At 42.0% G+C, this 27,225-nt stretch overlaps 1 protein-coding gene and 1 pseudogene across 2 annotated transcripts in view; one reads left to right on the top strand and one right to left on the bottom strand.

The window, feature by feature from the left end:
- LOC306665733 (gamma-aminobutyric acid receptor subunit rho-2) overlaps nt 1–27,225 on the bottom strand; it is a gene marked incomplete at its 5' end in the record, with an annotated part of 51,644 nt that overhangs the window by 10,481 nt on the left and 13,938 nt on the right. Inside the window, 4 exons of the mRNA XM_079147371.1 lie at nt 6,397–6,537; nt 6,692–6,774; nt 7,558–7,781; nt 11,072–11,139. Coding sequence (XP_079003497.1) covers nt 6,397–6,537; nt 6,692–6,774; nt 7,558–7,781; nt 11,072–11,139 — 516 coding nt within the window. The remainder of the gene's footprint in view (nt 1–6,396; nt 6,538–6,691; nt 6,775–7,557; nt 7,782–11,071; nt 11,140–27,225) is intronic.
- LOC306666918 (non-histone chromosomal protein HMG-17-like) lies at nt 3,149–3,982 on the top strand (annotated as a pseudogene). The gene is made up of 2 exons: nt 3,149–3,219; nt 3,731–3,982. The product of its transcript is annotated as a non-histone chromosomal protein HMG-17-like (transcript).

Genomic DNA, 27,225 nt, shown 5'->3' with positions numbered 1-27,225 from the left:
AACATTTTCTCTGATATGTGAAAGCTGATCCATAAAGTGGGGGGTGGGCAAGCGAAGAATGGAGAAACTTTGAATTGGGCAGAGGGGAAGGAGCCAGGGGAGAGGGCATGGGGATGGGAAAGTTGGTGGAATGAGGTCGACATCATTACCCTAGGTACATGTACGATCACATGAATGGTGTGACTCTACATCATGTACGACCAGAGAAATGAAAAGTTGTGCTCCATTCATGTACAATTAATCAAAATGCATTCTGCTGTCATGTATAACTAATTAAAACAAATAAATAAATAAATAGCCTCCTACCAAAGAAAAGTCCAGGACCAGATGGATTCTCAGATGAATTGTGTCAGACTTTTAAAGAAAAGTTAGCATTAATGAGCCATGAAATAGAAAGGGATAGAACACTTCCAAATACATTTATGAAGCCAATATCACCTTCATACAAAAACCAGATAAGGACACATCAAGGAAAGAAAATTACAGACCTTCATCCCTGATGAACTTAGATGCAAAAATCCTTGATAAAATATGAGCAAATTGCATTCAAAAACACATTGTAGATTACAATCAAGTTGGTTTCATTCCAGGAATGCAAGTCTCATTCAACATTCACAAATCAATAAACGCAATTCATGACATAAATAGAATTAAGGACAGAAACCATAAGTTCACCTCAATAGATACAGAAAAAGTCTTTGGCAAAATTTAGAACCCACTGGTATTAAAAACACTGAAGAAACTAGGGACAGAAGGAGCTTATCTCATCTTTATAAATATATGACAAGCCCAAAGCCAACATCATACCTAATGAATGGGGAAAAGCTGAAAGCATTTCCTCTAAAATCAGGCACAAGACAAATAAATCCACTCTCACTTCTGCTATTTTTTTTTTTTTTGGTGGGGTGGGGGTGGGAGGCACTGGGATTGAACCCAGGGGTGCTTAACCACTGACTCACATCCCCAGACTTTTTATTTTCTATTTTGAGACAGGGTCTCTCTGAGTTGCTTAGGACCTCACTAAGTTGCTGAGGCTGGCTTTGAAATTTCTATCCTCCTGCCTCAGCCTCCTGAGTTACTGGGACTACAGGAGTGCATCACTGCACCCATCTTACCACTGCTATTTTATATGGTTTTTAAAGTGCTATCCAGAGCAATCCAAAGTTCAATCCAGACAAGAGAAGGAAATAAAAGGAATACAAATAGGAAAAGAAGAAGTCAAATATCACTATTTGCAGATGATATGATCCTGTACTTGGAAGACTCAAAAAACTTCAGTGAAAGTCTTCTTGTCTTGATAAACAAATTCAGCAAAGTAGCAGGGCATAAGACCAACATAAAAATCAATCTACACCAAGTGAAAAAGTAACCAGGCAAACAGTTCCATTTACAATAGTCTCAAAGCTAAAGAAAACAAAACCTGGAAGTCAATCTAACCAAGGAGATCAGCGAGCTCTACAATGAAAATTATACAACACTGAAGAAAGAAATTGAAGACATTAAAAGATGGAGAGACATCCCATATTCTTGGATAGGCAAATTAATAGTTAATATGGTCATATTACCAAAAGCAATCTACAAATTCAATTCAATCTCCATCAAAATTCCAATGACATTCTCCTAGAACTGGAAAAAGTAGTCCTAAAATTCATATGGAAGAATAAAAGACCCAGAATAGCCAACATAATCCTGAGTAATGATAACAAGGCTGAAGGCTTCATAATACCTGACCTCAAATTTTACTACAGAGATACAGTAACAAAAACAGCATGATACAAAACCCAATGGAATAGAATAGAGTAAAAGACAGACAAACCCACACAAATATGATCATCTCATCTTTGACAAAGTTGCCAAAACATAATGTGGAGAAAAGACAGACTTTTTAACAAATGGTGTTGAGAAAACTGAATAACCACTTGTAGAAGAATGAAACTATTTATCATCCTGCACAAAAGTCAATTCAAAGTGGATGAAAGACTGAGGAGGTCAATCAGAAGCTGTGCAACTGATAAAGAAAACATAGGATCAACACTCCAACACAGGTGCAGGCACTGACTTCTTTTTTTTAAATATTTTTTTAGTTGTCAATGGAGCTTATATTTTATTTATTTATATGTGGTGCTGAGGATCAAACCCAGAGCCTCCACATGCCAGGCATGTGCTCTTCCACTGAGCCACAACCCCAGCCCCACCCAGGCCCTGACTTCTTTAAGAAGACTTATAAAGTTCAAGAAATAGAATCAAGAATAAATAAGTAGGATGGCATGAAATTTAAAAGTTTCTGCATAGCAAAGAAAAAAAGAACACGAAGAGAGCCTACAGATTGGATGAGATCTTTGCCAGTTACTCTTCTGACAGAGGATTTATATCCAGAACATGCAAAGAACTCAAAAATTTAACACACACACACACACACACACACACACACACACACACACAGTGATCAATAAATAGACAAATGAATTAAACAGACATTTCTCAAAAAAAAAAAAAAAGAAATGCAAATGGCCAAGAAATACACGAAAAAATGTTCAACGTCATTAAGAGTCAGGGAAATGCAAATAAAAACTACACTGAGATGTCGTTTCACACTTGGCAGTCATCAAGAATATAAGTAATAATAAATGCCAGTGAGAATATGGAGAGAAAGGAACATTTACACATTATTGGTGGGACTGTAAATTAGTACTACTGTGAAAATCATTATGGAGATTTCTCAAAATACTAGGAATAGGACCACCATATGATCCAGCTATTTTACTCCTTGGTATTTATCCAAAAGAACTGAAATTAGCATACTGTAATGATACATGCATACCAATGTTTATAGCAGCACAATTCACAATTGTCAAGTTATAGAATCGGCTTAGATGTCCATTGACAGATGCATGGCTTAAGAAAATGTGGTATATCTATACATTGTAGCTCTACTCAACTGTGTAGAAGAATGATATTATGTCATTTATAGGTAAATGGATGAACTGGAGAACATCATGCCAACTGAAATAAGCCAGACTCAGAAAGTCAAGGTTGAAGGAGTCTAAGCAATGTGAAGAGGAAGAGGTGAGAATTTCCCCTGGACAGACTGAGGCTGTGTGCAGCCCATGCATCCCGTGCCCAGTGCCTGTGTCCTGCTGCTGTCACCATGGTGCCCAAGAGAAAGGCTGAAGGGGATGCTAAAGAAGATAAAGACAAGGTGAAGGACGAATCACAGATGTGGACAGCGGGTGAGCTGCCAGTCATCAGCTGGATCCTGTGGTGTCGGCAAAAAGCCAAGCCTGGGAAACATTCCTCGCCAAAGGTGAGATGTATCAGCTTTGACTCTTGCCTCTGGTGCTAACAGTTAACAGATTTCCCAGGACAGTGGGTGTCCTGGGTACAGCAGGATACTAGCAGCATGTTCTTAGTACTGCAACAGTAGGATAGCTGCAAAAAATGTTTCTAGCTCTGTAGCTTTCTAGTACACAAAGAAGCCTCTGACAACTTAGAAACCTTGAACAATTTACAGTGCCCTTATAGGTTAGTTTCCTGATCATAAGACCCTAAATAATAAACTTTCAGAGCTAGTTCTGGGTCTCTGTTCCTCATCAGAGTGCAGTGCCCCACTTGGCCCCAGCTTTATGTGAAAACGTGTCTGTGTTTTCTTTGTCTCTGTGTTTTTCTCCATCTCTAGTCGCCACCACTCAAGACTCCTTTGTTGATGCCGCAGGGGTCGTGGCACACAGAGAAGATCTGCAAGGTTGTCTGCTAAACCTACTCCTCCAAAGCCAGAGCCCAAGCATAAAAAGTCCCCTCCAAAGAAGGGAGAGAACATTCCCAAAGGAAAAAGGGAAAAGCTGACACTGGCAAGGATGAGAATAACCCTGCAGAAAATGGAGATGCCAAAACGGACCAGGCACGGAAAGCTGAAGGTGCTGCAGAGGCCAAGGGAAGTGAGTGCATTTTTAAACTGGGTACTTCTGGTAACTGTATCATTTGAAATGCTATTTTAAAAATTTTTTATCAAGTTTTATAAAAATGCAGAATTTTTTTACTTTATTTTTAAAAAGTTATGTTGTTAGCACACAGAGCACTTCATAGTTGTTTTGGGGAGAGGAGCATACATCGCTAGTAGAATGTCTCCAAAGCTGGATTGCTGTGGGGGAAAACACCTTTTCCTGCTAGTGTTAAGAGACTTCTCTTGGCTCCCAAGAGGAGGGATTCCCTGACATTACATATGTAGCCACGTTGGAACAAACACCTTGTGGTATGGAAAAACTCAAATTCATCTTTATGTCCTCCTCTCCCTCTCTGCCATTGACATGGACTTAACTCCCCTAAACTCTGACCTGTTGGGACCTGACTCCCAACAACTGGTTTTACCAGTGTGCGGGGCAATCTGGACTTTACAGTGACATCATTGAGACAGTGTCCCTCAAAAGAGGAGCAGTTCCTTTTCTAGATTGTGGATCTTCAGACTGATAATTCTGCCATTTTCATTTCATTTCCTGAAAGTCAAGGTCAGCTCATGAAAAGTTGTTAAACAAGTTAAATGTGAAATGTCAACCCTCACTCTAAACTTTCCCTATTCAGAGAATCAAATGAAGAATTAATTGGGCTCTATAGTGGCTTTCTGATTTTGGTAGTCCATCCAAGAAGGGAGTTTGAAAGTTGTTGTAAACTGTAAACGATTGTCTGACCATGTCCTACCTGAAATACCATAATTGTTTATGAAAAGTATCTTTTTTTAATAAAAAGTATCTTTAATAAAGCTGGATACAGTTTGGCTTGGGAAGGAAAAAAGAAAAGAAAGTTAAGGGTCAAATGTTTTCCTTCATATGTGGAAATTAGAGAAAAGCATAAAATTTTAAAAAGAGGTGATCTCATGAAAATAGAAGGAAGATTAGTAGAGGAGGGATAGAGGATCAAGGGGAAAGGAGGAAGGAAGGGAAAGGCAGGGGTGGGGGGGACCAGGGAATAAAATCATGCCATATGAATGAATACATCCCACTTTAATATATAATTATAATGCATTAATGAAAATATCTATATTTATATCTATATCTATATATTTGGAAATAAATAGAAGGAAGATCAGAAGGGTAGATGAAGGGGAAGGAGATGGGACTGGAAAGGAGAAGTACTGAGGAGTGAATTGAAGCAAATTATATTATGTGCATATATAAATATATCACAATGAACCCACTGATACATATGATTATAATGCACTGATAACATTAAAAGGGACCTCAGGAAAATAAAAGGGAAATCAGTTGAGTTGAGGAAGATGATCATGGGAGAAGGAGGGGAGGGAGAGGGGAAGTACTGGGAAATGAAATTGATGGAATTATGTTATGGGCAAGTACAAATATGTCATAATGAATCCCACTATTATGTATAAGCATAATGCACCAATAAAAACATAATCATAAAAAATTCTTAAAAGTACATTGTCACTCTGCCTCTTCACCAGACCCATGTGATATGGCAGTAAACTCAAAATATTAATCTAAAAAAATGATATGTGGAAGTCCTAATTCCCAGTACCTGTGAAGGTGACCTCATTTTGAAATAAGGTCTTTGCAGATACAATCAAGGTAAAATGAGGTTATAATGAATTAAGGTGGGCCCTACTCCAATAGCTGGTGTCCTTACAGAAGAGGGAAATTTGGGCCTAGACACACAGAGAGGAAAACGCCCTGTGAGTACGCAGACAGGAGGGAGCACCATATGAAGGCAGAGGTAGAGACTGAAGTGTGGCTATAAGCCAGGGAATGTCAAAAATTGCTGGCAACCACCAGAAGCTGGGCAGAGGCAGGAAGGACTCTTCCCTAGACAAGAACAACAAGCACTCAGTTGGGCTTCTTTACCACAGTTCTAACAAACTAACTCAGAGTTAAATGTGAAATCAGAGAAGAGCTGACAGGTAGTTCTCTTAGGTCCAAGAAGAGATTAAACAAAAGTGTTTAATTGGAGCTAGGTACATAGCTTAGTAGAAGAATGTTTGCCTAGCATGCATGAATCCTGGGGTCTGATCCTCAGTACTACAAAAAAGAAAAAGAATCAATAATCTTGACATAGATAATAAATATATTTGCTTGGAAAGCTATCTGTCCATCTTGCTACATAGAATATATGAGGTTGTAGAATAGAACCCTACCCTTGTAAAATTACACAGGTAAACCTGGAAGTCTTGAAGGATAAGTTGTGTTGCCAGGGCTGATGGGGTCTCAGGTCTCAGAGAATAACATTTTTTTTTTTTTACTCTGCCTCCTGCTTTTAAACACTTTTTATATTTTAGAACTATGGATTCTTTTAATAATCAGAGTTTATTTTCACTGAGAAGGAGAGAGGTTAATACTGAAGAATTCAAATGAGTTTCCTCTGAATCAGACTGTGGCAAAAGGTAGCTACCCGTGCTGCTGTAGAAGGCCAGTCTGGAAGTTGTGTGAAATTTCTGAATCAGAAACTGAGACAAGGAGATCTTCTCATCCGTTTTCAGGGATTCATCCCCATTCTTCCAATACAGCATCAGATCTTCATCTGTATATGCATCTTTGGGGAGAAGAAAATAAATTAATTGGATGTCTAAAGAGGTGTAACACAACAGGGCAGCCCTGCTCCTGCCGGGCAAACAGCTCTGACCAGTCAGGCAGTGCTCAGACGGGGTAGGGAATAAGGCAACGGAATAGAAAACACTGATACTTACAGCTCTCCAGCTCCAAAGAGCAGGTCTGGGAGTCCAGGGGAAAGTGGCTGAAGTCCATGTTGCACATGGCGGTGACAGTAATCCTGCACAACCCAGATATGAGTGTTGGCTTGTGCAGCAAGCTATTGGCTCGTGTACCCACCCAGAGTGAGGAAGACACAGCACATGGCCAGGAGCAGCTGCCTCCTCATGTCTACTTCAGAAGTTTGGATAAATAGGTATCCAACTTACAGAACCTTAACTTCTAGAGTTTGGTCTTCCCTGGCAGGTGTTATTAGTGCTCTGCTGGATCCCCTTTACTGGGCTGCTGCACCCCTTCTCCAGCCACTGGGGAGGGGTGTTGGCTTCTAATGGCCCACACCTGCACCCTTCTCTGGGCACTGCCCTCAGCCAGCAGGGCTGCCTGCCCAGGGGAGCCTGGAACATTAGCTCACCCCATCCTTCACCCAAAACCAAGAAGTATCTAGTTTTATCATTTAATACTGGTGAACTGTAAAAGCAAGCAAGGAAGATATGGGAAAAGATGGCTTAGATCACTCAAGTTTGTCCAGAAGCCAATCTGCAATAGCACTCAATAAACAGCAGTTGTTGTTGTTGTGGACGCTCAAGGACAGAATGTACATAGGTCATTGTCTCCAACAACTCATTTAGGCCAGAGTAGTTTTCTAACCCATGCTTAAGACCCCCCAGTGATATGGAGGTCTCCACCTATTGGATGGCCTTTTCACGTGTGGACAATTCTGACTGGCATCAGAAGGCTCATACCATCCCACAGGTCACAGTAACAAACTCTTCAGGGCCAAAGGAACTGACCACACATACTGGAATGGCACTGGACAAGGAACCATGGCCCCATGGACACTTGCCTCATGCTGTACAGCACATGGCCATCTGGGAACACCCTCAGCATGATGTTGTCAGTGGTGGTGTCGTGAATGAACGACCTTTTAGAGTGAACAAAGAAGACATCTGGGACCCAGATCTTCTTCACCAGCCGGCCATCAAAGGTCATGCTCTTGTTGCTGGTGCTGGGGAAGGCCAGCCTCTCGTCCTTCCAGTAGTGCCGCAGGTACAGGGTCATGGTGAAGTCCTATGGGAACCAGGGGCAAGACCAGACAGAAATGGTTCAGAGAGCTTCTTTCTTTAGAATTCTGTTTTTTTCCACTGTATCAGCCTCCAGTGTCAGGGGGGACAGTTTCACAGCCCTGGGCACCAGGGTTAATGTGATGGTGCTGCTGCAGTTGAGAAGGGTTTATTTTTGTCCATCATAAGATTGGAACCAACGGGCTTGGGTTGTAGCTCAGTGTTAGAGCACTTGCCAGGCATGTGTCAGGCACTGGGTTCAATCCTCAGCACCACATAAAAATAAATAAATAAATAAAGATTGGAACCAAGGAGAAAGGGCAGCCCACCCTTTGGGCTTTGTAAAGGAAACTTGCAGCTGTGATGAGGTCACCCTGGCCTGCTGGCCAGCAGCAAGGATTCCCCCCCCAATCTCACTAGACTCTGAGCCCATGGCTCCTTACCTATCTGACTAACCATTCCATTTAGGCTTGGTGGCCAGTTTCACAAATCTCAACAGTCAAGTGTCCCTCTTAGAAAAATTTCTACCATTAGACTTGCAAGATCATTGAAGGTAGAATTGTGTCCTGCCTACCACTGAATCCCTGTTCATCATTAAATGTCATGTCTGGCAAAGCATAGGGCACACACTCAATAAATGTTTGGTAGATGGCAAAATTGGAAGAATGGATGAGGATATGGTCAACTACATACCTACTATAATTTGAATTCAAAAGTTTATCCTGTTAAAAAGTGACTCCTTGAGCTGGGGATGGAAGTCAGTCATAGAGCAGTTGCCTAGCATATTTCAGGCCCTGGATATTGACGCTCAGCACTACGAAATATATATATATATATATATATATATATATGTATATATATATATATATCCCCTTGTCTGCATAACTGGTGGTCTAAATCTAGAGTTTGGCCCTTATACCATGGCCAGAGCTAGGACACAAGCTGCAAATGGAAGCAGGTAGAGAAGGACAGAGAAGAGAGTGCATGATAGTGGGCCAAGAAGAAGCCCTAGGAAAGGAAGAAAGAAAGAACAGATACAGAGATTGGGCTTACAGGAAAGTCTGTCCCTAGACTGATCAGCACTTGCCACAAACTCCTCTTCAAACACAAAGAGAACAGCCAATGTATAAGAAGGGAGATATGAGCCAAACGCCCCTTCTGAGTCCCACAGCTGGAGGCAGCGCTCTGAGGGACATGGCCCAGGGGAAGCCCCACATTGCAAATTCACAAACATATGCAAGGCCAGCTTGGACAGTACTTACCTACCACTTTCTTTGTGCTGGAGCAACCCAACTGGTAGGTTGCTCTAAGACGGGTAAGTCATTTTGGACACCTCTCTCTGAGATTCTAAGTCACACTTTCATAAGGGTCTTCACATCTAGAGTGGATATCTAGACTGATCAGATCTAAAGCAGCCAGGCTAGCCCCAGATCCAGCTGGTTCTGGAACTGAGCCCAACTGTTGGATATTCAACAGTGTGCACTTTAGCATCTTGGAGACTGCCATATCCATTCCTTTCCCTCGTGGACCCCATCCTTTCAGATACTGGAGCTCTGAGGGTGCACAGCATCAGTATCATATCAACCTTGGGGTGCCTGGTGGTCCATTAATAGCCAGGGAAGACGTGGGGAGTAGCTCAGTGGTTGAACAACTACTCAGTTAGTACAAGGCCCTAGGTTTGATCTGCAGCACCACCAAAAGACCAAACAAACAAATAAAAAAGACCCAGTGAAGCCTCCTCCATTCAAGAACACACAAGGGAACCCTCCCTCATTTTCTTTCATTCCACATGTTTTGAGGGCCCTAGCAGTCCCACAGTGTGCTAGGGCTCAGAGATTTGGAGGAAAACACTGAAAGACGAGTTCCTGTATTTGTAGAGCTTGTAGTCAAGTGTTGGGGACAACCAATATAAAAGACTCCTCCCCAAGTAAATTGATAGCACAATTAAAATGAATGATGTGGGCTAGAGGGAAAAACAGAAACCTTTTAGGCCAGGTGGTCAGGGAGGCCCCTTAGAAGAATCCTTATCTCAACAGACCTAAAGGATAAGAGATGCCTAGGAAGGCCAGAGGGAAAGCAAGTATGAGCTCCTTAGGAGGTACAGGGAAGAAGAAGTTTGCAAACGAGAAATGCAGAATGGAGAAGAGATGAGGTTGGAGACCGAAGGGAATGCTCCTCTCCAAGCCAAGGCCCTGCAGACAGCCAGGAGGTATTATGTATGGGTTAGACAAGAAATGCATTGGAGGACACTGCTGTGGAGTGAGTGGGGAAGCTGCACTCACAGCAAGAACTGAACATCAAAGAACTACAGGATTTCAATCAAAATGCCCACCTCCAGTTCCTCAGAAAACTTGGAATGGAACTACCATTTGACCCAAAGGTTTATACCCAAAGGACTTAAAATCAGCATAATACAGTGATGCAACCACTTCAATGTTTATAGCAGCTCAATTTATAATAGCTAAACTATGGAACTAACCTAGGTGCCCTTCAACAGATGAATGGATTTTTAAAATGTGGTGCATATATACATGATGGAATATTACTGAGCCTTAAAGAAGAATGAAATTATGGCATTTGCCTGGTGAATGGATGAAGTTGGAGAATATCATGTTAAGTGAAATAAGCCACTCACAAAAAATCGAAAGCCAAATGTTTTCTCTGATATGCAAATGCTAATTCACAATGGGCTAGGGGGGCTAGGGAAGAATAGAGTTGCTTTAAATTAGGTAGAGGGGAGTGAAAGGAGGGGAAGGGGTCGAGGTAGGAAGGATAGCAGAATGAATCAGACATTATTACCCCATGTACATATATTACTGTATGACCTGTGGTATTCTACATCATGTATAATCAGAAGAATGAGAAATTATACTCTATTATATATGATGTATCAAAGTTCATTCTATAGTCATGTGTAACTAATTTAAACAGATTTTTTAAAATTTTTTAATGCCATCTCCAGCACTATTCCAAGTGTGGGTCATCTGACCACCCCCAGCACCTGAGGAATATGTTCAAAATACAAAGTCCTGGGCCTCAACCCAGAGATTCTGAAACCAGGGAATATGAAGTGGGGCCCAGGAACCTGTAAGCTACTTCTACCCATGAAGCCTGAGAACCCCACTCTAGACTTTACTGCATCTGGGCCAACCCCCAAGCCCACATTTGGTCACTTCCAGCTCCTGCTCTCCCCTCTCAGGCACAGCCTGCACCACCAAAGCCACCAGCCCACAGGCTCTCACAGCAACTCAGCCATGGGACCCCTCCCTGGGGACTATTGGCCCAGGGTTTGCATACCATGTCCACCTCAGAGATGCTGTCCAGACTCTCCACCTGCACGTCCACACCCACTGGGATGGCAGGGCCTGTGGAAGAGCAGAGAGAGCTGGTTAAGGCACATTCCTGGTCACCATGGGGCTGGGAGACGGCTCCCACTCACCTCCCTGGGGAGCCAGGACTACACTAGTGATGAGGCAGGGTCTGAACCACTGACAATCCTCTGTGGGTCTTCCTGCTAGTTCCTGGCATGTGGGGAGCCTGAGCTTTCTCCACTGAAGCCTGGGACTGCGTCTGCGTGAGGGGCCCTTCTTTGTACAAGCTGGGTGTTTAATTCATGCTTACTGGATGAATCAATGCGCTGAATCTCTACCTTCTGCATCCTAGGGCTGTCTCTGTGGGGTGAAGGCAATAAAACAACTCTGGTGCCTGAGTGGAGACCCAGGTCATTTGTCCTCCTGCAGTATCCGAAGGACAGAAGGAGTCCTAAGAGTCTCTGACCTGAGTTTGGGTTATCTGTGTGCTGGGATTTGGATTCATTCAACCACTGGAATTCTACCTACAGAGAATCTAGCAAGTAGTTGAGATCCTGCCTTCTAGAAGCTTTCAACCCAGAGTAAGACAAAATCTCTATGTAAAATTGGATAACAGGGAAAGACAATATTCTACAAGATTTTGAAATCCTTTCAGGGCATGTCAGGTGAGATTATGTAGCAACTAAATGAGCATTCAATTTTATCTGGCCCCTGGCAAGATTTCTAAAACTGTGCTGTGAGTTTATCTATGGGGTCCTGTCCTTGTTGAGCTGGATGATGGTTACATCAGTAAGTTCACTTTATGACAGACAGTTTAGTGAGCTGTACACTTATAATTTGTTTATTCTTTCGTGTGTTTGTTATGCTTCAACAAAATGTTTTTTAGATTTTAACATTTAAAAATGAGATTTAGAAAAACTGCAAAACCTGTGTTTGTCAAAACTTATGAACAAATGCCATTACAGTCACAGTCAAAAACGTGTTCCTGGAAAGAGTCAGGTGGCAGCTTGTGGGAGAGGCTTTTGGAGAGAAGAAATTGTTTGGCGGCCAATCCAGTTGTACCCGGGGCCTTGAGCCTTGACCAGGAAGTGTGGGAATAGGATATTTTGACCTGACCTGCTGTGATCTGAGCCCAGAGAACCTTAGAGAACAGGGGAGTCTGGGTCTTAGGGAAAGACAAGAATTAGAAGGGGCTTCAGCAGGGGGCAGGAAAGGAGGATCAGAGATCCTGACAAAGTAAGGTTTAGAAGGTTCAATCCTCAATTCCAGCCCAAATGCGGGATGGGGGTTTATTGGAAGTGGTCCAGGGTATTGGTTGGACTCACTAACACTCTCCAAATCCCACCAACCCCCGTAGGTTTGCTAATACTTCAAATTCCACCATTTGGAATAAATTCTTTATTTTTCTTTTTCATTCTCATGTAAATTAGGATGTAAATTGATCTTTCTCGTTTACCGTGTTCCTCAATTTATGGTTTAGGTCAAGGCCCATGAGAAATCCTACTGCAACAGCCATGTTCTCTACTTATTCCAGGCTGCAGGGGTTCTTTGAAAGTTCTAGAAGTAGAATGGTAAGGATGGGAGAAGCCCCTCTTCAAGCCCAACCACCTTGCACCCACCCTATCCCCCAGGGCTTGCAACTGGAGTCCAGCCTGACACCTGGACCCTCTCCCCTAGTATGCAAAGTGTCACTCAGTGCTGGGGTTCCCAACATTGCCATCAGAGGAGAAGGGATGGTTAATTACCTGTGTTCTGGACCCTTCCTCAGTCTGAGATATTAAAATGGCCTAGAGTGGTGCTCCAAACCCCCAGGCAGCGCTGTACTCTGTAGAAAGTGTGCTGCACTCTTTATCTGCTCCCCTTTACCCTCTCATTCCCTTGCCAGGTGACCTTCTACATACTTCCAAGAACCAAAGAGAAGGAAGAGTATAGTAATTGCCTTCTTTGGATAGACTTTCAGCCACCTGGTTTTCAGATAATGTGTACAGGAGCTATTTGGCTCAGGACATTTTCCAGATAAAATACATCAGCACGCATGCTGACTCTTACTGTGCCTCTCAGTCTTGGAACCTGGCTTGTTCCCACAGCTCCAGCTTCCCTTTTAAGGAAGAAATTTGGCAAAACCTCTCAGGAAGATTTCAGTGTCCTCCAGCGCAGGTCAAGGTCTCATGTGCCCTGGGTTGTTATAGGCAAACAATCTTAGACCATGTATATTCAGGAGGCTCCAAAGCTGCTTCCAGAGGGACTCACCCCTCAATCTGGAACAGAAACAAGTGGTGCTGCCCTCCACGATCTAAGCTTTGCTTCTAACCCATACCGATGCCAGGCTCATCTGAGCTTTCCACTTTGTGGCCCTTCTCAGCGTAGTTTGGGAAGAGATTCTTATGAATTATTGGTTTTTCTTCTTCCATTTACAATTTTATGTTTTGAGTGGGGCTGAGTCCTTTTGTCTTTTCAGGATTTAGAAGGAAAGTAGTCTAGTTAAAATAGGTGTTCATGACTTGTGGGTTTTTGGGTTTTGTTTTGTTTTGTTTTTTAAGTTGGGGTCTAGTGAGCCAATTTGAAGTCCAGAGTGGGATTTCAGGCAGCATAGCCAAAGAGGTGGCAAATTCAAGGTGGCATAAAGTAAAAGCATGATTAGCCCAGGGCTCTCCTCAGTTCCATTCTTTTCTGCCATTATTTTTCTTCTGGTGGTCCTGGAAAGCACTGTTAGGGATCAACTTTTGAATAAAGACATATGTCATTTTTTGTCCACTGACTCTTCAAGAATCTACATGAAATAGAATTTTCAGACAAATTGAAGTCATGAAAATTTGCCAATAGGCATCCTGCCCCAAATGAAAGTGTCTTTCAAGGAGAAGGAATGTGATCTGAAAGGGAAAGCTAGACATGTAAGAAGGAATAAAGAACAACCAAATGGTAAATATGTGCATAATTCTAAAGGAACACCAATTATGTAAAACATTACTGATAATGTATTGTACAACAGAAAAACCTGAACTAAAATACACAACAAAAATTGCTTTTAAGCAGGGAAGGGCATAAATGGCCTAAGAGTGTTCTGAGGTCTTTGCATTGTTCAATAGAAGTAGCTGATTAACATATAAATGTGATAAGTAAAGGTCTCAAATTGTTTTCTGTGGAACCATCAAGAAATGGTATGAATATGTACCTTCCAAACTAAAATAGGAATAATAAAAAATAACCAGTCCAAAAGAAAGCAAGAAGGCAGAGGGAAAAAGGAATATAGAGTTGGTTAGACACAGAAAGAACATAGTGGAATAAAACTTTATGATACATTGTGCTATAAAGCAATTTCAATGAATTTCAAAGCACTAGAATTTATGTAATGTATAACCTCAATAATCATTAGAAAATTATAACAAAAATATAACTAGACCTGGGCATCAGAGTGAGCATATACATACATAAAAAATTCTGTGTATTTGGAAATTAAGTAATATACTTCTGAAACCCCCATCAGTCAATGAAGAAATTATAATAAAAATTAGAACATTTTAGCCAAATGATTTTTTAAAAATCCATACTAAAATTCATGGGATGTAGGCTAAGTATTTCTTACAGAGAAATTTGTAACTGTAACTGAATATATCAGAAAAGAAGAAATGATTATATTTAACAAACTAATCACCCATCATAAGAAGTTAGGAAAAGAATAGCAAATTAAAGTAGATGGCAGGAAGTTATAAAGGTAGAACAATAAGCACTGAATGGAAATAAATATACAACCAAGAGGATCAATAAAGACAAACATTGGTTCTGTGAAAGAGTAAATAAAATTGATAAAATTCAGACAAGATCAATCTTCCAAGAAAGAAAAAAGGCAAATATAGCCAATATAATGAATGAAAAGGATATCACTGTACCACAGTCATAAAAAGACAAAAAGAAGTTATTCTGGACAAGTTTTTGTCAATACACTTCAAAATATAGATGATATAGAAAAATTCCCAGACACAGACAATATATCGATCAACATCAATAAAAAGCCAAATGTAAAAACCTACAAAGTCCTACAACTTTTTAAAATTGAGTTTGTAATTAAAAATTTCAAAGTAAACAATGGGGCCAGATGGCTGTTTTGCACACAGATCCTAAAGTGAAGGTAGAGAGACCCTTGCAGGATATGCAAGACTTAGAAAACTTTGAAACATTGAAAGAAATTAAAGAAAACCTAAATAAATAGAGAAATATATCAAGTTCATGAATTAGATCCAATATTATAAAGATATGAATTATCCAATATTCATTATCCAGTAGACTCAAGGCATTTCCAATCAAAATTCCATTAGACTTTCTTGTGACAAAGAGATTACTAAGAAATTCAAATGTCTAAGAGAAATTCTTCTAGAAGAAAAAGAGAGTGAAACTTTATCCTAGCAGGTGTCAAGATTTGCAATAAAGTTACAGTAATTAAGATAGTAAAGGACTGGAATAAAGATGGACAATAGACAAATGGAACAGAGTGGAGAATCCAGATACAGACACACACACTTAAGGATGCTTACATGTGTATCACTGCAGAGCACAGGAGAAAAATAGTTTCTGTAATAACTAATTCTGGGGCAATTGTCTATCCATATGAAAATCATCCAAAATACAAAGTAAATCCAAGTGGGCTATAGATCCAAAGGTGAAAGACAAAAACAAACTCCAGAATATAACACAAGAAAATACATACCCTACCTCAGGATAACAATGTAGCAATATACTTATTAATGAGGACTCAAAAAGTGCAACCATAAGGCAAAGACCAACAAATATAAATTGAAATTAAGACTACCTAGAAAAACTCATACTTGTTGTTACAAGTGAGGATGATGGTGAGGGAATAGTGACTGAGAAGAGAAGGTGGCTTTTCTGGTGTTCTGGAAATAGTATCTCTTGACCTAGGTGTTGGTTATAATAACAATGAAGTGTTTTGATGATTCACTAAGCTACACATGGTCACTTTTCTGTATGCATATTATGGTTCACTGAAAATTTTACACTGAAAAAAATCAAGAACTTTATCAAAAGACACCATGCATAATTCATAAAGCAAATGATAGAGTGAGATATTTGTAATACATAATAGACAAAAGGCATATATACAGAAGATATAAATAACTCCTAAGAGTTCTATTAAGAACAAGTCAGAAAACCCAATAAAAAAATAGGCAAAAGACTTGAACAAGTGCTTCAAAAAAGAGGAAATACCCAATAAATATATGAAAAAGTGTTTGACCTCATTAATAACTCCATTAAAACCACAATGAGCTATAATTACTATCTACCAACAAAACTGGCTCAAATGAAAGAGTGACTACATTAAGTGTTGACAAGAATGTGGCGCAATTGGAACTCTCATACACTGCCAATTTGGGGTGTAAATTGATATAATCACCTTGGAAGACATTATCGAGCAAAATGAAGGATATATACAACCAATGACCCAGCAATTCCATTTTTAGAAATATATGTGAAGAAGCATCAGTAGACATACATAAAATATTCACAAAATATTTTTCCTAATAGTTAAAAGTTGAAAATTTCCCTAATGCCCATCTATACTATAGGATTAGTATAATCTGGTATAGTCATACAATAGAATATTATAGTTACATGCAATGTTGTGGATGACTCTTATCTCATGGATGAATGTGCAGTATGATAAAATTCCAAAACATACAAAACTAAATGATGGGGTTAAAGCTTATACACACTAGCAAGAAGATTATAAAGATAAGGGAGCCGGGTGCTGTGGTGCACACCTGTAATCCCAGTGGCTCTGGAGGCTGAGGCAGGAGGATCACGAGTTCAAAGCCAGCCTCAGCAAAAGTGAGGTGCTAAGCAACTCAATGAGACCCTGTCTCTAAATAAAATTTAAAAATAGGGCTGGGAATGTGGCTCAGTGGGTGAGTGCCTCTAAGTTTAATCCCTGGTACTCACAAAAAAGGAGGAAGCTGTGGAGTAACTGGAAAGACTTGTGGAGAAGGTATGGGTTTGTGGGGAAGAGAAATACTTTTTTGGAATCTGAGTGATGGTTATCCTGTGTTTCTTTTATTTTAAGCCATTTCACTGTACACTTACTTAGAGCCCTTTTTAAAATGCTTATTACAGCTCAAAGTCTTAAGAAATAGTAAAAAAAAAAAAAAAAAAAAAAAAAAAAAATAACACTTATTCATGTTTAAGAAACCATATCTGGAAGCAGTGGCTTAAATTTTGTCTGAGACAATAAGAATGAGGGGACTTAAGAAACCCTTCAGGGGCTGGGGATATAGCTCAGTTGGTAGAGTGCTTGCCTCACATGCACAAGGCCCTGGGTTCAATTCCCAGCACCACAAAAAAAGAAAAAGAAAAGAAAGGAAATCCTTCAATCTAGTCAAACTGCCCAGATCTAAGCCGAAAGGCCATCTTTCTTCTCAGAGGCTTCCCTGACACTCTAGGTGAAGTTTCACAGCCCCACAGCATCCTGTGCCTTTTCTCTCACGTGTTAGTCAGCTATCCATCACTATAACAATTGCCTGTGATAATCAACTTATGAAGAGAAGGAGTTCATTGTAGTTCACAGGTTTGGAGATTCCTTCTATGAGGCAGACACATTGCTTTTAGGTCTCCAGTGAAGGGCCAGCACACCATGGTGGGAGCTGGTGTTACTGCAAAACCACTCCCCAAATAACTGGGGAGAGAAAGGAAGAGGAAGAGACCAGTGTCCCACAGTACCCTCCAAGAGTATGTCCCCCAGTGACATAAAACCTCCCAGTAGGCCCCAACTCTTAAAGTTTCCTCTACCTCCCTATAGCACCAAGCTGGGGAATAAGTCTTTAACACATGGGTCTTTTTTCAAGATCCAAAGTATAGCATCCCATAATACTCATACATTTCCCCTAATCAACCTCCAGAAAGGGCTGTCCCTCTAATTTGTCCACCTCCAAAATCTGCACTCAAGAGAGCATCAGAACCTCCTCCCCACCTGCCCAACTTCCACCCTCACACCACACTAGGGAGGGGCAGGCAGTTGGCATGCCAGTAGAGACCAGGACCTTAGGGCAATGGTACAAAATTCCTCTGATGATATGGAACGAAGGGATGAGGGACATGTTAGGCTCTGTGGTCCCACAGGTGAGTAAGAATGAGGTCATTCTCAACTCTAAACTAGACTGAGGAAACAGGGCCCTAAATTCACCACTCCTGTCTTCCCCAACCAGTTCCTCAGTGGGTTGAGGAGACTCTGCTGTAAGAATGAACAAGAAGCTACCATGTAGGCTCCAGAGCAGGATGGAGGGCCATCTCTCTGACCCTCATGTCCCTACCTGGCTTTGCCCTGTCCCCTCCCTAGGTGTCCTTCACACCACCCCCCCTGCTGGTCTGTGCTATTGCCATCCACTCATGTCCTCACACTGAGACCAACTGTGTAAGGCAGAGGGCAGGGGGCAGGGGCAGGGGCAGGGTGGTGGGGAGGCATGTCCTGAGTCCATAGAGCCACCAGGGAATGGTGCAGGAATTCCACATGTCTGTGTGTGTGCTCACTATGTGTATGTGTGTGAGAGACAGAGAGATTATGAATTGTCCTTATTCTGAGAAACAGATTTTCAAAGAACTCTGTGATTTAAAAAATTCAAATAAATAAACCAATTGTTACAGTTGTTACACTTGTCTAAATTTTGTCCCTGTCATTTACTCAGGGTGATCTTGGGCATAGATATTTCTTTGTGCTTCAGTTTCCTCACCTGAAAAATAGGTAGAATAATTGTACTGTCCTCATATGTTAGTTATGAGGATTAATTGTGCTACTCTGTGTAAAGCCTACAGCAGGGTTTGCCATATAGGATGTTCTCCATAAACAATTATTTATCATGTCATTATCCACCGTGACCTATCTCCTTTACTAGAGGGCGGAACCTGCATCTTACTCCTCCTTAATCTCCCCTGGCACTCACTGGGTAGAGGGGCTATCTTCAGAGGGCTTAACCCATGCTGGAGAAAGGAGTGTCTCTGCCAACCTCCTTGTACTGGTCCACATCACTGAAGGGCCACACTCTGAAAATCTGGATCTTTAGGTCACAGATGCCTGGGGGACCTCTACCATACCAGCATACTGTCCACTGTGCCTGGACCTCTCAAGACACCCAGAAAAAGATTCTGGGCCATCACCTGGCCCTGGGCTCCAAGGCTGTTGCCATGGTGAAATGCAGGTTTGCTCACCTCCAGTAAAGTGGGCAGAAACAGAGGTTCCAGACTGTGCCATGGAATAAAATTGGGATGTCCAGCGGCAGAAAAATCTGTTTGTGGGTCACACTCAAAGAAAGGTAGGTAACTGTTAGCCATGCATGTTCCCAGTTACTATGGAGAGTTTTGTATTAGTCAAGGAGAACCTGCCACATTAAATTGAACAAATAAAGCATCAAGGGTTTGCCAAATAAAATGCTGTAGTCAGTGAATTCCTCAGGTTCTTTTATAAAGCTTTTTTATGATACTATTTTCTCAAACTTATAAAATTAATTGAAATGAAAAACAAAACTGCAATAATGATTCCTTATTATTCCTCTTAATTTAATATTTTAAGTGATGTAATATTTTAAGAAATAGATCATAGCTTGGGGGTATGCACAGAGCCTTGGGTTCAATCCCCAAAACTGGGGAAAAAAGAGAGAGAAAGAGAAGAAATCAATCAATATGGCAGGGCAATCTGAATAAGAGCTTACATGTGTGTAGTGTCCATACACCTTCACTGATTATTCCTTCACTCAATTGTGTAGTGTCCACTAGACCAAGTCCTGAGCAGTGCAGCCTGGGATGTGGAGGTGAATATACCAGGTTCCTTTTTCCAGGAAGGGAGACAACTAGCTCTGTTTCAAGATATGTCACAGAGGAGATGAGAAGAGCATTCATAGATATAATGGGGCCAAAGGAAGGCTCAATTAATTACAATTGAGAGTGTTGGAGGAACTTCCACAAGAAGCAGTTTTTGATGAATTTGGGTCACAGGCACTGGAGAGAACATCACCTAAAGGCCACCTTTGGGCAGGGCTTTGGAGCACTCATTACTTCTAACAGGTGTGGGAGAAAGAACACATTTCAGGTTGTGTGAAGAACATAAGCATAGTGTAGCAAGGTGGATAATTAGCTCACATTTCTCAGACATGCAAAATAATAATTTGTTTTAAAAGGCAATGTCTTTGATCTTTCTCACCCACCCTTTTGCATCTTAAGTGTGAGGGATTTTTATTTCCCAGTTAACAGCAGCTCAGTCAAGTCCAGTTACTAAAGCATTTTTCACTTCCTCCCACCTTAGGTGAACTTGTATCATAGAGGAGAAAGGGATCCTGGGCTCTATGCTGAGTGGTCTCTACCACTAAGCACTTGCTCTGGACTCATATCTACTGAGCAACAATGGCTTCCATCTGTGGTGGCAATCCATGGTCCTCTGGCTTCCATCAGGGAAGTCCTCCAGGCAACAATCGCCGAGTCCAGACTTGAAGCCTGTGCTGCTCTGCCGTTCACCTCAGAGCCTTTATTTGCTCATAGGTCTGCGTGGGCTTCTAGAGGCTCACCATGAACTTTCCAAGGCCAGGGATGGCCAGGAGCTGGGCCTCAGCTCTTCTGTCTAGTCACCTCCCTGCACCACAACTACATCACCACTCCTCACTCCTGTTCACTGTGGCAGCAAATGATACACATTCACAGGAATCTCTCCATGGTGCACCCAGGCAGTGGGCCACCAGCCTACAGGCCCCGCCACATCCACAAGTTTCCCAGGCCCCTCACACCTGTCTGGATATTACCACTGAGCCCCATGCTCTTCAGGGAGGTCGGTACCCTGCCCATCTGTCTTTCCCTGCCCTCACAAGGGACAGCTTCCCGTGTCCTCTTCACGTCTGTCAGGAATTCCTCATCTAGTCCCCAGAGACATTTCATCTCCCAATGCTGCTTTGAGGACAAAAGTGGCAATTTATCTTCACAGTGAAAATTCAGCAGACTAAGTAGATATGGCTCTTGATATGAGAGCCCAGTATTATCTGGATTAGATATTTTGCAGATGAGCCAGGTACGGTGGTGCACACCTGTAATCCCAACAACTTGGGAGGCTGAGATAAGGATCACAAGTTCAATACCAGCATCAGTAACTTAGCAAGGCCCAGAGCAGCTTAGTGAGACCTTGTCTCAAGATAAGAAATAAAAAGACCTGGGGATGTAGCTCACTGGTAACGTGTCCCTGGGTTAGATACCCAAGTACCCCTCAAAAAAAAAAAAAAAAAAAAAAAGATATTCAGCAGATGAAAACACATTGCCTCAATATCCACCATTATCCCTGTCACAGTGAAGTAATCTGATTGTTTAGTGTTCTTGGGGAACAGGGAATCAAATACTAAGAGTAGCACAGGGCATGTGAAAGTTTTTTGGGGGGAAGAAAGTGTGGCAAGTAAATTTTGATGGGCTTCTAGAAAGTCCCTCTGACCCATCACCAGGCCACATAGACACTACACATGTGGTTTCCGCAGAGTCAACCTGCCTACCTCAGCAGGTTTCAGCTGACCAGTTGGTGACTATTTTCGGATCTCCTATATCCCCATCAGACCCTCATTTTCCCAACTGTTCCCAGATTCCTTACAGTCCCATGATCCTGCAACAGCTCTGTGCTCCTGAAGTCAGGCAGACCCGGGTTCCTTGTGACTATTGTGACTAAATCACCAGTGTGCCCCACATATGACCCTGCTCGCTCACTGAACACAAGGGCTTCATGTGTCATGATCCAACCCTCCAATGTTTGCCTCTCTGATGCAAATAAAGATCTTTCTCAGTATTGCTTTAACCCTTATTTTTCTAATTACCAATGAGCTTAAGCATTTTTATGTGCTTGTAAACTCAAAGATTCCATCTTTTGTAAATTGTCTGTATATATCTTTTGCCCATTTTTTTACTCAATTTTCATTCTTTTGGCTTGTTATCAGGAGATCCTAGTTTGCTAAGCATTCTTGTTATCAATAGATACTATTCTTCATCAAGGACTTTTTCTGTGTCTATTTAGAGAATCCTATAAACATCAAAATTAAAGATGTATATAAAATTACAAAAATGACATTTACATGACTTATGATAGTAAAATATTTGAAGTAAATGTCCTTCAATAAAACATTGATCAAATGAATTATACTTCCATGCAATGGAGTATTAAGCAACCATTAAAAAAATGAAGAAATTCTATATGAATTGATAGAGAAAGAGTCCCAGGATATATACTAAGAAAAAAAATCAAAATGCAGAAGAATATGAACCATAGAATAACAAGAGTATGCATAGCTATACAAGAAAACGCATGTCGTTGGAAACTTTAACCATCAATGTGACCCTTCTGGAGGTGGAGGGTGGACATTAGGTTTAGATGAGGTCATGATAGTAGGGGAGGAAGGGTCCACGGTGGGATTAGTGTCCTTTTAAGAACAAGAATAAAGCCCAGAGTGGTCTCTCTCTTACTCCAAGTGAGGACAGTTCTATAAAAAAAAAAGAGAGAGACAAAGAGAATATATAGCAAAATAGTCTAAAAAAAGGAGTGGGGAGAGTATATATGCATACTTGTGTGCATAAAATGACTTTGGAAATGAAGAAGATTTCCATAGACTTTTTAGAATAAGAAAAGAAATGAGCCCCCCCTCCGGCTCTGCATGAGACAGCCTTGTCAGGAGGAATTGTACCTGGAACCAGAAGCATGAGTTTGTGTGCACGCGCACACACACAACACACACACACACCAGCGAGCAGTACAGACCCAGAGAGATCTGCAAGGCATGGGTATATTTGCATATTCATATACTCACAGCTTTACCACATTAGCAAATGTTAAAGGGCATGATGTATAGATCTTGTAAAAATTAAAATCTTTGAGGGAACAGTCTTCAACTATTTGAAGAACTGTCTGGTGGAAGAGACTTTCTGAATTACACCATCATTATATCACGAAAGATGATAGGTGCAGAAACAGGTGGCATTGAAAATTCCAATGATGGACTAAGTTGCTTCAGAAGAGAGTATCACACACTGTCTGATTCCTTTTATATGAAGTTCAAGAATAAGCCAAACTGGACTGGGGCTGTAGCTTAGTGGCAGAGCACTTCTCTAGCATGCAGGAGTCCCTGAGTTCAACTCCCAGTCCGCGCTGCATGCACGCGCACACACACACACACACACACACACTAATTCATGGAGAGCCAGGAGTGGTGGTGACATGGGGCAAAGGACAGGTAGCTAATTACCAACAAGAAGGAAATGGGTAGCTAGCACTCCTCATCACCTTGTTGCTAACAACCTCCAGGGGAGGGAAAGAATCACATTTTCCAACACAAGCAATCACTCCTAGGCTAATCTCTTCCTGCCCTTTTGGTAAGATAAGAGGAGGAGGGGGCGTGAGAAAAAAGGAAACTTAAAATCTATAAAAAGAGCAAGACACCCCCACTCCCTTGGGCACCAGCTTTGGATCCCCTCCTCTCTGGAAGGGTCCCTCTCTCTCCCTCCCTTCCCCTCCCCTCTCTCTTTGTGTTTCCTAAATAAAATTTACTTTTTACTCTTGCCTCAGGGTTTCTTGGGTGTTCAATCTTCAACACGTGGGAAACAAGACAAGGATCCGATCCTGATTTCAAGACTGGTTTCAGTGGTGGATGCCTATAATCCCAGAGACTCAGAGGCTGAGACAGGAGGATCTCAAGTTCAAGGCTAGCCTCAGCAATTTAGCAAGGCCCTAAGCAATTTAGTGAGTTCCCATCTCAAGATAAAAATCAAAAAAGCGTTGGGAATGTGGCTTGGTGGTAAAGTGCCATTGGGTTCAATCCTGGGTACCAGAAACAAAAACAAACAAACAAAAAAAGAAAAAAGAAAAACTAATTCATGGAGATAGAGATCAGAAACGTGGTCACTTCTGGAAGGTACCGATAGGGTCGGGTATGAGGGAGCCTTCTGGGAAGCAGGGAATGTTTTACATCTTTATCTGGGTAGTATTTTCAGTCGTCAATGTTTGTATATGTAGAAATTCAAGCCAGACGCGTTAAGATGTGTGCACTTTACTGTATTGTTTGTGGTAGGCAAATAATGCCCACTCACCTTCTACTAAAGATGTACATCCTCATCTCCAGAACTTGTGAACATGTGAGGTTACAGGGCAAAGGGAATTAGGATAGCGCATGAATGTAGGTTGCTAATCAGGTGTCCTGGGCTACCCAGTGGTGGGGGCTCATGGTGAGCACACACATCCTTAGATGTGGACTGAGAGGGGCAGGCAAGAAAATCAAAGTAACAGAAGTTTGAAGAACATGTGAGAGCTGACTCTGAAGACAGAGGTAGAGCCAAGGCCAAGGAGTGTGGCAGCCTGTAGAAGCCAGAAAGTGCATGAAAATGACTCACCACAGACCTCCTGAAAAGGAACACAGCTGCTGGATACAGGGATGTTAGCCCGGTGAGAACTATTTTGGATTTCAGAATGCTAGAACAGTAAGGTAACATCTGTGTTAATTTAAGTCCTTGAGTTCGTGGTAATTTACTTTAAGGCATAGAAAAAATTAATATGTGTCTTATCTAAAAAATTAAGAAATTAAAAAATAAAATAAAATAAAAAATTAAGGGCTGAGGGTATAGCCCAGTGGTACATGCTTGCTTAACATGTGCAAGGTCCTGGGTTCAATCCCTAACACCAAAAAAAAAAAAAAAAAAGAAAGGAAAATAAGAGATGAGGTGAAGAGAGGGTATCTGAGGTGGACGGAGAGAACATTGGCTCAGGTGTCCTAAGCCCTGCATAAACTATGTTCTATTTTTAAAAATATTTTGTTTTAGTTGTAGGTGAACACAATACCTTTATTTTTATTTTTATGTGGTGCAAAGCCTCACACATGCTAGGTGAGCGCTCTACCACTGAGCCACAACCCCAGCCCTATAAACTATGTTCATGGAATAACTGAGCACAAATTGAAAATTTCCTTTCCACAGCTGACTCCCCAGGGGTGCAGCCTTGTTCTCTGGGAACACACACCATCCTGTGAGCAGCCCTGCCCTTGCCACTTGCCCTGATGCTCAACTCTATCTCTGAAGTTCTTCCTCCACCCTGAGATGTTAGGAGGCCTGAGCAGATGTGCGGGACAGGCTTCCAAGTGAGGAGGTGCCCTCTCCACCCTGCCTCTGTCATCTCTCCAGACACCCTGTCCCAGCCAGGTAGCTGGACTCCTCTCTCCCCCGACCCCCATCAACAACTCCAGGCCCTGAAGTGACCAGGCTTGTCCTGGGCATTACTGGAGCAGAAGTTTCAGTACTGGGGCTTGTATGGCTTGGTTTTGAATTTTTTCATGTTCCTTCCTTTTCTTGGTTTCTTATAGGGTCTGAGTTAATTTTAAACAGTGGCCATGAGAACTTTTCCCTTGTTAGGGGATGTAATCTTGCATTTCACTTTTACAATAGGCCTGACTTTTCTGGTGATGGGTGCTACCTCCTCCACTTGGAGGGAGGCATCTGATTACCTAACTGCAGGGAGCTGGGCATGGTGGTGAGACCCAGTGGCTCTCCCCTCCACCAGAGGTCAGCATGAAGAGCACTTGTTAGAGTTGCAAATTCCTGGGCCCCACCCAGGCCTACTGAATTGTTTCTTTGTTTTAATATTTTTTTAGTTGTTGATGGATCTTTATTTTATTCACTTATTTATATGAGTTGCTGAGAATTGAACACAGTGCCTCACACATGCGAGGCAAGCGCTCTACCACTGAGCCACAAACCCAGCTGCAGGAATTGGTTTTAAGAAGCCTGCCAGGTGGGCCTGATTCACACTAGTTTGAGAACCAATGGATTACCTCAGGAGGCTTTCAGAGGGGCTCACATCCCAGTAGTCACCTCCTTTTACAGTCAAATTTAGACTAGCCCATCTCCACCAGCGGTTGGGACTCTGCCTCAGCCTCCCCACTTCCGGCTGTCCTGCCCAGTTTCCTCCCCTCTCTGGGTGGCCTCCTTTTTGAAAGCCCCTGCTCTGTGTCTCCTGGTCACAGCTGAGGTCCTCAGGTCCCTTGCTTTCTGGCAGACACTCAGCCCCTCCCACAACCAGCTCTGATGGTTCAGTCTCCCTCCCAGGCCTCACTTCTGACCCTGACTCCAATTACCCAATTGTTTCTAAATGCCTAGGAGAGGTCTCCACAGAGTATTTGACCAATTTATTAAGTTTCATATCCCAAAACAGACCTGTCTGAGCACTGCATGGATCTAAAACAGTCAAACTCATAAAAGCAGAGAGAAGAAAGGTGGTTGCCAGGGGCTGGGGATGAGGGAAATGAGATGCTGGTCAGAGGTTACAGAGTTTCAGTTATGCAAGATGAGTAAGTTCTGGAGATCTGAGGACTTCACAGTTAGCGTGTGTGTGTGTGTGTGTGAATGCAGTGAAAATATTCAAAATATACCCTCTTAACAAATGTCAAGTATCCAGTACAGTGATGAATATGTCAATAAGCTTGACTGTTGTGATTGGCTTAAAGTATATACTGTATCAAAACATTAATCACATACATTAAATATGTACGATTTTTGTCAATTATACTTCAGCTGAAAAATTTAATTGGAGGAAACACACACACACAACAGACCTGTCTAGTGGGGGCCCAGACCGCCTCCACTGCCAATATCCTGTCCCTCAGAGCGTGGTGACCTTAGTCCCTCCCTCAGACAGTCAGGAAGCACCAGGCAAAGGAAGGGTGGCCACAGAGGAGGGGCTGTGTGTGGCAAAGGGCAAGAAGAAAAGTGAGTAGGAGCAAGCTATAGGTGGAGGTTGGGGTCTGTGCCCTCGAGGAAGGTTCTAAGGAGTCTCCCCTCCCAGGGCAGCAGCTTCTGAGAAGAAGCCTGCAGAAGCCACAGAGGGCCAGATCCTCTCCAAGTTCACTCCCACACTGTTCCTTCTAAAGAAAGGCACTCACCTCACCCAGTGTGGGGAGAGGAAGGCCAAGAGGCACTCAAAAGAGGTTACAGTCTCAAAGAGAGAAGGGCCACCATGTTCTTGCCTTAGTTGGCTCCATGGGCTTTACAGGGCCAGACTATTAAGTAGTGATTAGACATGAGCTGTGGGTCAGGGTTGAAGAAAAAATATAGTACAGAGCAAATCAGTTAATCCCAGTCCTGTCTCAG

This window comes from Sciurus vulgaris (assembly GCF_902686455.1).
Source record: "Sciurus vulgaris genome assembly, chromosome: 7".
Lineage (NCBI taxonomy): Eukaryota > Metazoa > Chordata > Mammalia > Rodentia > Sciuridae > Sciurus > Sciurus vulgaris.
Note: the sequence above shows the minus strand (reverse complement) of the source record. Positions and strands in the feature narration are given on the sequence as shown.